At 38.7% G+C, this 12104-nt stretch overlaps 1 protein-coding gene across 2 annotated transcripts in view; it reads right to left on the bottom strand.

The window, feature by feature from the left end:
* Window positions 1-12104, bottom strand: part of ADIPOR2 (adiponectin receptor 2) — a 47190-nt gene that overhangs the window by 23479 nt on the left and 11607 nt on the right. For both annotated transcript variants that reach the window (XM_074902141.1, XM_074902142.1), the window contains exon 2: window positions 197-432. In XM_074902141.1, the coding sequence (XP_074758242.1) occupies window positions 197-364 (168 nt within the window). In that variant the 5' untranslated portion in view covers window positions 365-432. The remainder of the gene's footprint in view (window positions 1-196; window positions 433-12104) is intronic.

Below are 12104 nucleotides of genomic sequence, written 5' to 3'. Positions count from 1 at the left end.
TCCATATTGTCACTCAAGTTCCCATTCATTCAGCTGAATATTTCCAGTATCTTCCTGGTTTTATTACAATTATTTAGCAGGCATAAAGAGGTTGTTGGTTCATGGTTCACATTTCCAGAACTTATTTCAAGCACTGAAGCATTTACAACAAAACTTATTTTTCCCAGAAAACCTAACAGATAATCATATAACTTACCTTTTCCTGGTCAGAAGACAGAGGCGGCTCCACTAAAAGAAGCCTCTGCTCAGAGCTGTCCTCTTCAAAGGCTGCCTGTATTGTTGCAGTGTCAGACATGTGTCCTTTTCTGAGCCGTAGACCTGGCTCTGGAGAACCAGCATTATCGAGTTCCGTTAGTTCATTCATGAGATGCTGGGAGACTTCTCAAATATTCTCTTTCCTCTTGGTTCGGTTTGGCTGATTATGTGTTGTCTCTGAAAGACAAACAGTTTGTATAACTGAACCAAAGTTAAGAGTGTTAAGAGTTGGCTGGAAGAAGAGCATGCTTAAAAGCTACCAAACAGTATGACAAATGCTTTTATATGTGCCCAAACACCCACTGGATCAATTATATAAACTTCTACACTGCTGGATAATGAATTCTCACCTTGTGTTAGGATATGAAAGTATCAGCGGTCACAAGTTAAACAAAACTCTGAAAGATGACAGAAAGTGAGCTCCATAAAACTAAACCTCCAGTTTAGTGCAGTGATGTTTTTATAAATTATTTTTATTTTTGCAAAGTTACAAACACTAGGCTGTTAATACTGTTTACAAATACACTACTTATCACAGCACTCTATAATTACAAGCTTTTTGTCAGTATGAAGTTCATGCTCAATCATCTGGGCTAGGTTTCACCAAAACTAGGACACCGGTACAGCTGCGCAGGTAATAGCAAGCAAACAGAGTTTCAGCAGCAACTAACTTCAGACAGACTACAAGGAAGGCAACAGTACACACAGTGATTATGTTTCCCTTGCTTAAATTAACATGTTCACAATTGCTGCTAGTAATGGGTCTGTACCTTTACTGGTATAAGGAATTAGATCAGACAGAATTAAACTCCATTCATTCCATCACAGCAATAAGAAACAGATACTTCCCCCAGAAAACCATAATCCATGTTTTCTACTCAGAAAAGTAACTACATTTTACACTTAATACTGCAAAAAGGACTGGAGGTAAATTTAATTCAGAATGCTATAGATTTGCAGAAAATTACCTAATGACAACCTGTTAATCTGAGCCCTCTGAGCCCTCATCCAAGAATATGATTGGTTACCTATTTATCTTGTTCATCACTGTGTGGTATCACTTCAATAGCTAGCCAAGAGATAGCTGTTTGACACTGGTAGTCTTGGGAGGCACAATTGCCAGAGTACTTTGCAATGAGAGTGCCAGAAAACATCAAAATGAATTAGCGCTCAGCTGAGGCTTCAGGATCACTTTGAATGAGAATCTGTTTTGCACTAATCACTTGGTGTCATTCTATTACTGTAGCATCCAAGTCCTTAGATGTGACTAACACATAACATTACGATAACCCATCTAACAAGTTTTAACTTGCCAGGGTGCATAATTAGATTGGAATTTTAGTGCCCAATAAAAGATGACAAACTTTATCATAATGTAGGAGGGCAAATTAAAAATACAAGATGGGGGATTGATATTGGCAGTCTTATAATAAAATGTCATCTCCAAAAAGCCAACAAACAATATACTCCTTCCTTTTAGGGACTAACCTAATTTACATATGATCACTGCAAGATAATTCTCAGCTCTGACAAGTGTGCTATAGATAATTTTTCTGCAGCAGTTTGTAATATTATATCCCCTCAGCTGTCTGGCAATCCCCAGAGGACAGAGCTGCTAATGAGTAGGTAACAGACTTTGCAGAACTAAATGATACCTCAGTTGTTCGAGTTCAGTATGGCACCGCTTTAATCACCCAAGAAGGTAAGTTTACAATATGACAGCAGAGCAGATGGTATGCCCACCTTCCTGCTAACTCTGTTACAGGGTCAGTAACCTCCATCTGAGAAGTAACATCTAAAATGGCCACAGCTGTTTACTTGGTAAACACAAGAGCCACAAGAATATTGCCCCATGAGAATTACACTTACACATTACACAGGAAGCCCAGTGAAGAAATTGAGCAAGTGGATTTTATGACCAAGAACAAATATTTAGAAAGCCACAGAACAACTGAAATTGACTGTTTTGTTTCAAACAGCCAATTCACAATTCTGCACGAAGACATTGTCACACTGCCATTTGGCAAACTGATCGAGGGAGAATGAAAAAGAGTATGCAACTAGAATTTCCTGGGGTTTTAATTTAAAAGACAACTTAAGAGACATGTCAGTACAGTACACTGTATCAATCTGAAGCTGTAGCTAAACCAAAAAAATACAAGCAGAGCAGTTGTTTGTAAACAACAGTTACAAGCACACATGCACACACCCCTACCTGATATTCCACACAATATTTCAAAAAGGTAGTTAGTTGAAAAAGCCATACTTAGTTTCATGGATTGTTCAATTTGCATTAGACATTTAACCAGCAAGTTTTACTAGTTTTTCCTTCTACCAGCTTTAAGCAATAGAATTGCCATTGTGTGTTGCATTACCTGCTATATTACCTAAGAGCATGCCCTTACATCATCTCTATTACATTGTGGGAGCAACACTCAAAGAGACACAGTAACAACCAACACAACAGGCTTAGCCACATTTGGCTAAGATGCTTCTAAAAGGTTTGCCTAATACAAGAAGATACAAGAATACCAAGAGACTTCTTAAATCAGGCCTTGAAGATTTACTTCACCAGCACTCGCTGCCAAGCAATCACTAAGGTTAAAAATAAAAGCTGCATTTCACCTCCAGCAAGTGAGATTTGCATTCATCGGCAGAGCTGAACTGTAGAACTCTGAATAAGCAGCACTTAATGTTTCTTGAAATTATAGTAGAGTTGCTCAGTGAGCTAAGATGTTTCCATGTTGTCCTTCATGCAGGATCCTTTCAGTGCTAAATATGCTTGCCCTTACTGAACATGCAAAGGTAAGCAAGCCAAAAGATAGTCCAAAAGCATCACTACTGGTTTTTAGTCCTTTTAAAAAATACACTACAAAGGCCAAAAATGCATACCTGAATACAACACAGATATACCAACAGAAAAGTGCTAATAGCCAGAACTATTTGTTCACAAGTGAAAAAAAGCAGTCTGAGATTATGAACAGGAAAGGTATAGTCTTTAATTTCTATTATAAAGTTCCTATGACTCCACAGTTCAGTGAAGGGTTTGAGTAACTAAAATGACCTTTTCCTAGGAAAACAGTAAGTATGGTCAGTAGCATCTAGCCAGAAGACGATGGCTGAAACATTGTGAAGATAATTATTGCCCCATTCTGTCTCTAAGACTAGGCAGTTCATGAAAATAAAAACTAGAAATTGGAAAGCTATGGAACATTTCAGGTCTTCGAAGAGATTGTTTTGTGTTTCACTGAGATTACAAATCTTGTATCCAAGTCCTTTAACTTTTTTGTAGCAGACAACAAACGAAAAGATTTCATTAAAATTAGCTTCCATTTAAACTTAAAAATCTACTTAATGATTTCATACATAATAAGCATAATAACAGCATCTCAATCAGTGAGTTCCTGCTGTGTTTAAAATCAGCTGAGAAAAGCATCTACAGAGAGTTTTGTTGGGTTTGGTTTTTTAATATAGAAAACTTCTAAAGGCTAAGTGAACTTTAAGAAAGGACTTACCAGTTTAATACTATCGTAGTTCTAAACACAGTCTATAAACACAAAATGCAACACTATTAGTCAACTTAATATGCTGTCACCACAAAACCTACAACAGCCTAAGTGGTCATCACTCCCAGCCGCTTGTTCCACCCCAGTTCAGAAGTCAACCCCACAGCAAGGAGAGTCAGTGCTAGTTTCAGGCTGTAGACAGATACTTGTCATCTTTTTGAAGACAGAATCAGAAGACAATACTAATTCAGCAGTTCACCGCAATTGTGCAACGTCAGAGGAGTCAACATCCACAATTACAGCATATTTAGGACACTGCTTCACTGCTTAAGATGACAAAGAAAGAGTAGTTGCACAAACTTAAGCACCACAAGATGATGCTACTATTCTTTGTACAATCTTCCCGATATTCCTCAGGATAAGTGATACAGAATTCACCTGGCATGAGGACTGGTTTTTGACCCAAGCTAAACAATGCCACATAGTAGCAAAAGAAAAAAGCACACTAAGTATAATGTTTGTAGTTAAATTTAAGAGATCTGCCACTCCCTTTTTAGGATAAAACAGTGCCAGGGTGGTCAGACTACCTCCCACTACCCCTAAGCAAAGCAGTCTTTCCAGCATTCAATTCTTCTCAATATGTTCCACCTACAAGCAGCACAAGAATGATCCCTTCAAAGGTAGTTCATTCTGTTTGTAGCTGGTATTTGGAAGAATAATGAAAATTGCATCCCCCTCCATTCCCTTCTCTCACTGATCCAACAGCCTTTCTGACAGAAACTTTCCTTTCAGGAGGGCAATGGCATCCGCTGCATGCTCTTTCCTTGCTAATCTTCTTCAAAGCATCCATTAAACTAGCATAAGCAATTTATATACACTGGATGAATCTTCATAATATTAGCTCATTCTCTCTAACAGAGCTTAGCTGTCAAAAGAACAAAAAGTCAACCTGAAAATTTCAGGCTACATTGTTTCTCAGAATATTAATTAACATTTAATAAAGGGCTCGAGTGCCTGAAAAGTCTTTTAAGAGATACTATCCCAGTCTACAAACTTTGCCTTTCTTGTGTCCATGTACAGCTACAACAGCATCACTAGTTGGCTAGCTACATCTGAGCCAGCCGAATGGCAAAGCAAACTGAACCATGAACCACCTAGGGGTTGAACAGCTTTACCAAATCCAAAGTTGCTTAGACTAGGTCTTAGTAACAAAACAGGCACAACTCTATTTCCAGAACTGTTAGCATAGGTACAAATGACAAAGCACTTTCAGTACAACCCATGGGCAGATTGTTCATGACAGGAACACAGCTTACATAGGGTAATGGAGGGGATTTTCTGTCTATAAAATAGTTGATTCTAGCTACCTTGACTGAAATAAGGTATACTAAGCAAAATATAGCGTTCTTGGCACATTGTATGTCTACTACTACCATCTTCTGGCAGGGAGGTTCTGTCACAAGCAGTCCCTCCCAAATGATGTAACACTACCTACAATATTCAGTAACATCACACAAAAGCTTAAATTATTCTCAGGCGACACTGGCATCATCCTATCACCCATCTGGTTCCCTTACTCCCTACCACCCCTACTGATGCTCAGCTGAGATAAGAGTGAGCTGTTAGCAATACGGTTTTCATGCTTCGGGTTTGTTGGTTTTTTTTGGGGGGGGGGGGGGGGGGGGGGGCGGGGAAAGGCCATCATCTTTGACTTTCTGCCTACATGGCACTCTGGTCCTTTTACCAGGGAAATTACAATACGAAGCAGGCATGTGCAGTTCAGGTAAGGGAAAGAGGAAGAGGAAGTCAGATAGCAAGCCCTGTGTCACATGAGCTAAGACTGCTGTTGAGTGTCACCTACACATGTGGCCTAGCTAACCCATGCTGGGTCCCTTATTAACTATATGGGGTATCCACTGATTGGCTTTTTTCATTATGCATAGAGCAAAGCATAAAATATAAGAAATCCCTACATTTTAAGTAGATTTAAGAGTATAACTTGAAGTAAGAGATTTTAATCTTTTTTTTCTTATTTTTTCAAAGATTGAGCTGCCTTTTCCAATTAAAGAGTTAAATCATCACAGCAATATCCCAAATATTCTCCAAAACTACAGTCAAAACCAGAACAAACAAGTGTATGTATGAACAGGGGAAGGAGGAAAAAAAATCACATAAAACCTTGTTTTCTCAATTGTACCCTAAAGGAAAAGTATTAATCTGGCTGTAAAAATTCTTTGGAGGTCATCTTTAACAATGAGGAACAATGAGGAAGCAATCCAGCACGTCTTCTCTTAGATGTAATTTCCCTAGATAGAGCACATCTACAAAACAAAGATTAGACTCCTGCAGAGGGTCAGTGGCCAAAAAGCTGTCTTTGTAACTTGTAAACTGTCACTGGACACTTCAGCCTAAGCTATTTCACAGCAGGCTGCAGAGGCAAACAATCAAGCACATTCTGATGCATTTGGATCCAAAGAAAGGGAACAAGCCAGCAGCCTGCCTACATTAACGAACTCCTTCCATTTCAGAGGATCCCATTACATTGTTACAACATTTGTCCAATTTGTACTGCAAATTGGACCCCAGTTTTGTAACTGGGTTAAGCATTATGTCAGAGGTTGGCCCACCCCCAGTACACAATGTCCGGTTGTTATAGACTGGATGACTGCTGTAAATTAGTTTTTCTCTTCAATAAACCAAACCCAGAGAATTATCACAAACACAGTACAAAACAAGGGACGGAAGTTCAAGTTCTTTCTGTATCACGTTCCACAAAAATCCACAGCTCAGACCTGGAAAACTTGCTTTTGGTTCATTTTTTACTAAATGGCTCCGTTTCTCTAAGTAAGAAACATTCCATCTTTGTGCCCTTTTATGATTTTACTTCTATGGCATTTCAGTAACTCACACCAACTTACTTCACTGTTGCCAACAACAAAAAGATGCAGTTGTCTTTTGTTAGTAACACTTTGGATCACAGACTGTCTCAAAGTGAAAGACTTAAATTAGACATTACTTTCCTCTTAAATGAAAATTTAGTATACATCCTTTTAACAACTGCCTCAAAGACATCCAATTCACAGAACTGTTGGATGAAGATGAAGAAACCAAAGTCCTTGGAGCAGGCACTTAAATACAGCTAGACTACTAAACTGAAGTTACATTCATTTAACCCCTCTAGGCAGAGATCTTTGCATGAGAATGTAAACAGCACCAAGATCAAAGGCAGCAATCCAGAGAGCAAAGTTCCTCTACCCTGGCAGGTACAACGCTCTCCTAGGAAGCATAAATTTCATTCTCTCTAGAAACTGAAGTCTTTTACAACTCAAGAAAATGCTCTATGGCCTGGAGCAACTATACAAAACCAAACACTACCACTTTGTTTTTAAAACCAATGGGAATACACACGTTTTAGACTGCAAACTTCAAGCAGTAAAGCATTTAAGACAGTTGCCTTCAGTGCTTCTTACTGGCTTGCTTAGACATCTCTTTACTTAGATGCCATCACTGTGCAGATTTAGAGGCTGGCTGGTGCCAAGAGGTGTATAGCCCCACTCTTCCCTGGGTGGGCAAACAGCCCCACTTCTCTGTGGCTTCTTCCAGACACCACCCTGAGGCACTCCAACGTCTGTCATAACTCATTTCAGGCGGCAGTCTGGAAAAATATTAACCCAGGGAGGAGAATGAGATAATCATTTACTATCTAACTAGCAAACTGAATTGGCTCAATACACTGTCAAAGAACCAGTGTGGACCACATGACAAAAAGGGTAGGGCCACACACCCGAGATTTTCATTCTCTTTTATATGCAGTATATTTCCAACTTGTTAAGGACTGACAGTTATCTGTTTGCCCAAGCCTTTAATTGTCATTTAGGTACATATCATAAGCTTTATCATCACCTGTTGACCAGCTGCAGACCACAACTGCCATAGCAAACCAGACACCTTACCAAGATTACTAATTGTAACACAGCGGTCAGGATTTCGGAAGCTTGGTTGCAAATAGCTGACCATCACTCTTCCCAGTTTTTGGAAGCACCTACTCTCAGTTTTGCTGATAATCTTAGTAAGCTTTATTCATGAGATTGTGAACTTGCTTGTCAGTGTTTTATTTTGTGGCTGACAGATTTGGTCTACAAAATATGTTTGCATTGCCGTACATGTAAAAAAATAAGAACAAAGAAAACTTAATCCTTTCTTTACACTCAATAGTATTTCTTCAGTTGAAAACAACATGTATCCCTCTCCTCAAAAACCATAATGTTGTTTTGCCACAAGTCAGGTAACTCTAAAAATTTGCTGCTTTTCTTAGCAAAAAATATTACAAGAACACTGTAGGAATAATCAACATTCACATCCTCGGCATTGTATCAGTCTAAGATCAAAGTGGTGCAGCATCTTTTTCAGAGTCTTTCTTAACCACCAAAACTCAAGCAAGACAGACAGATCTACTGTAACTAGACTGCACCTAATTTCTGTCAGTCAAAAGCAGATTTAGTCAAATAGCTTAAGTTCTAGCTAAGATCATATGGATTACATATCATAACTTCCTTAATGCAATAGCCAAAGAATAATTTGCTTTTTAAAAGTTATAAATGTTGAAAGTTGAGAAATAAGCTGAAGTGAACTTTTGGTATCTTCTACCATTTAGTGACACTCTTTCAGATACACATTTTTCCACTGTTTGACATCATCTCGAATTCTGAAACAAGACCAAGGACACTGATAGCACAATACATCACTGATGTAATTCAAAAGTGGAAATGTTAAGTAAATCTTTTACTTTCTACTGACCTGTAACAAAGGACAGATAGTAAAACACCCACAGTCTACTTATGATACTCTGTTAGATTACTGCTACAATAATAAAATCAAAATTATATCTGTATACATGCAAGCCCTTTATGTAGGGATGCAGATTAAACTCAAAAGACATCTACAGGACCCAGACCAAGTCACTCGCACAAGAAGCCATCTTGCTGTGGTTTGTTTTACCATCTTGGCATAACACTTTTTGCTAGTGTAGCTATGTTCCCTACAGAGGTTTTTGCTAGTGTAGCTGCAGCCTGCAGTCTACTCAGCACAGCTATGCTAGTATAAATTTTAAGTTTGAAACAGTTTGAGACCATAAACATGCTCCAAGTTAATTTTCAAGTAACCATGAAGCATTCAGAGAATATACATGTTAAATATTTTGCATGACTTAATATCACTTATTGATGCATTCAAATAGTCATATAGGGGTAGGGGAGGTTGATCCATGTCTCTTCCAACTCAAAAAAAACCAACCAAAAAATGCCCCCAAACACACACTGGAATTGTCTGTAAAAAATGCTGTAAGTGAGGGCAATGAGGAACACTTCACTTCTACATACTCTCAGTGAAAAAATATACTGTCCCTACTTTGGAGCATGTAATTGATACCACTGTTTGGTAACAGAGCTACATTGCTTGTTCAGTAAAACAAGGACTGGCTCTAACACTGGATGAATGACAATCAGCATCATTAAAGGAAAATAAAGATTATTTTGTTATGTCAAGCTATTTACAGTAGGTAACCCACAACAGAAGATAGTGACAGCAAGGAGATTAAGTAAAAAATTCCTCAGAGGAAATAGACACAATATTTACATTTATAAAAATATCTTATTACAAAACAGGAATAAAATCATAATTTCTCAAAAAACAGGAAAAATTGGAGCTAGGCCTCCAGAGATAGAACACATCATTTACTGTAATTATAAAATTCATAAAAGAAAACACAAGAGTATTACGTGAAGCACTTACACTAAGTAACAGTGGCTGTATCTCACAATAAAGCACTACTGGCTACCCTCAGACCTACACAGGTCACCACAAGGCAAGAAAAGATAGAAAAGAGAAGATGCCTTAATGATCCTTTACTCTGTCCTGTTTGGGAGTCTGAGTCATAAGAGGGTTTGTAACACCATTCCTGGACTTGTAATAGGCAGGATTTGTAGACATCGAATGGGGCAGGGAAATCATCACCATGCAGCCCTGTAAATACTGCACTACCAGTGCTACTAGCAGGCCATAAGCTTTCATACTGGGCCACAAGGCCTCAAGATGGAGGCTTGTCAGGCTTGCTCTGTTTGAACTTTTCTTGACCTGCCTTTTACACAGTTTAGCTGTGACAGCAGCTTCTCTAATTGACTATATGTCTACAGCTAATTTATTTTAGTTTTGTTTAGCTTGGTGTGATATAACCTCCACTTACCCTCCACAGAAAGAAGTAAATACAATGATGTCAGGAAATATTGTCCTAGCATGACAGAGGCCCTGAGAAGTAGAGAGAGGGGAGGCATTACAGAGGGCTACAGGCATGGGATAAGAGGTGGGGCACATGCTTGCCACCACAGACCCCATGGCTATAAAGAACTCACTAATGGTCAGTCAAAAACAAAAACAAAAAACAACAGACCTGAAGCTGGACAAACCTGGCTTTAGGGGTAACCAAGAAATAGTAACTAACATACATAAAGGGCACTCAGACACAACCTGGAGCTATAGACCAGTGAAGAAAGAAGAGGCGTAAAAGTATGTCAGTAAACATACAAAAAAACCCCAAGTGAATCCTAGAAGGAGGAAGAAGAAACAGGCAACATCAACATCATACTCCTCCAACAAATGACTCCCAAGGCTGATGACCTCCATTTATCCTCTCCAGGAGTCCAAAGATACTCACTTAAAGACCCAGAAGAGCCGTGGAAGGGTGAAAGTAACTTCAGGAGAAGAGACAGAAACCAAAAGATAATCGTGCTACAATTTTAGCTGCATTTGGCAACATTCTCCCATATGCAAGTACTCTAGCTGCAGTATTCTTAATTTTTCTTTAAGAATTAAATCTAGACTAACTATTCTTGAGTCAAATTGTTAAGATTTCCATTATACAAACAATAAATTCTTAGCTTTACTTACACATTTTTTTTACATACACAGAGAAGGGGTGCTTCCTCTTTCCCCATAAACAAGAAGGTAACAACATGGATGGAGTCCTCCATTCCTTCTCCCATTTTGCAACTCTCAAGAACATTGTTAGTCTTTAAAGTGTTACAAGAAAATTACAATATAATAACAGAGTCTGAAACAGCCTCAGGAAAAGCAATCAAATGAGCTGTCTGAACTTGTAACACATTCTTTCCCCAGAGGGAACTCTTTGTGCCAGAGTGACCCGGTCAATCTGTTTTGTACCAAAGGGCTTTCATACATGTATATATGCTCCTGCAACAGCACCTAAACACAAAAACCAGTGAGCTAAGCAGTCACTGTCTGCACTTTATGTTTGCAGAAAGAAGTTCTAGACATTATAGAAGATGCTCAATTTCTTTAAGAAACCCTAAGAACAGGAAGGAAACACGGCCAAGTTGATAAGCATCCACACTTTTAAGAGTAGGAAGGGTAGGAATTTGGGTTGATTTCCTGGACAAGGGCCCAGACAGGAGGAACATGAGCAGAGAGCAAGAACTGGGTCAGCAAACTACCGAACAGTTATTTGTCCTAGTTTTCAAATACTCACTGAAGGTACTCTTACTCCAGCCTAACTGCATCTGTAAGGGATGTTAATACCCGTAGAACTATTCAGATAAACTATTCTGGAAAGAAGAAAAAATACCTTCTGCTGACACACCTACTGTCAATGAAGTTATCAAATAAGGGATCTTGTTCTAGTATAAATCTGTTCCCTTGCTGTAAGAAGAATAAGTTATCTAGTACAATTTTGATGCAAAGACTAACTTCCATGTCCATGGCTGCGACTGAGAGGCAACACAGCTCTTCAGATTCATTTGATGTGCACAGACCGACAGCGATCATCAATAATGACAAAATGCAGGCCAAGCTCCTCAGTAGAGACCAAGTGCTACACATAGGAGCCAACCGCTAATCTGAATGCCAAAGATGTACTTGGAAACCTAGCTAAGAACTCTATACAGGGGGTCAGCTGTAAACAGAGCATAAACACTGTCTTAACCACTTCTAAAATCCCTAGGTATACTATTAGGAAAATCATGAAAGGTTCTTCCAGTATTGACAGCACAGTAGTGGCTTTCAGAAAAAAAAGCAGACACCAACAGATTCCTAAGTCCTAAGAGAAGTCCATAATAAGTGTTGTGAATTTAATACATTAGAAGAGAGCAGAAGTAAAATATTGGAGGACAACTGACCTGCCCAGATAACCAGGCAAACCTGATCTATGTAGACAAGCAAGCAGCTATAGCTAAGGAAACAAGAATACGAAGTGACACAAGCCTTGCATCATGAAATACAAAAACTGGTTATCTATTTTTATCACATACTAGTTAATCAGTAATATTTCAGAAG

Source organism: Athene noctua, chromosome 3 (assembly GCF_965140245.1).
Source record: "Athene noctua chromosome 3, bAthNoc1.hap1.1, whole genome shotgun sequence".
Taxonomy (NCBI): domain Eukaryota; kingdom Metazoa; phylum Chordata; class Aves; order Strigiformes; family Strigidae; genus Athene; species Athene noctua.
This window is presented reverse-complemented; position numbering and strand designations above follow the sequence as displayed.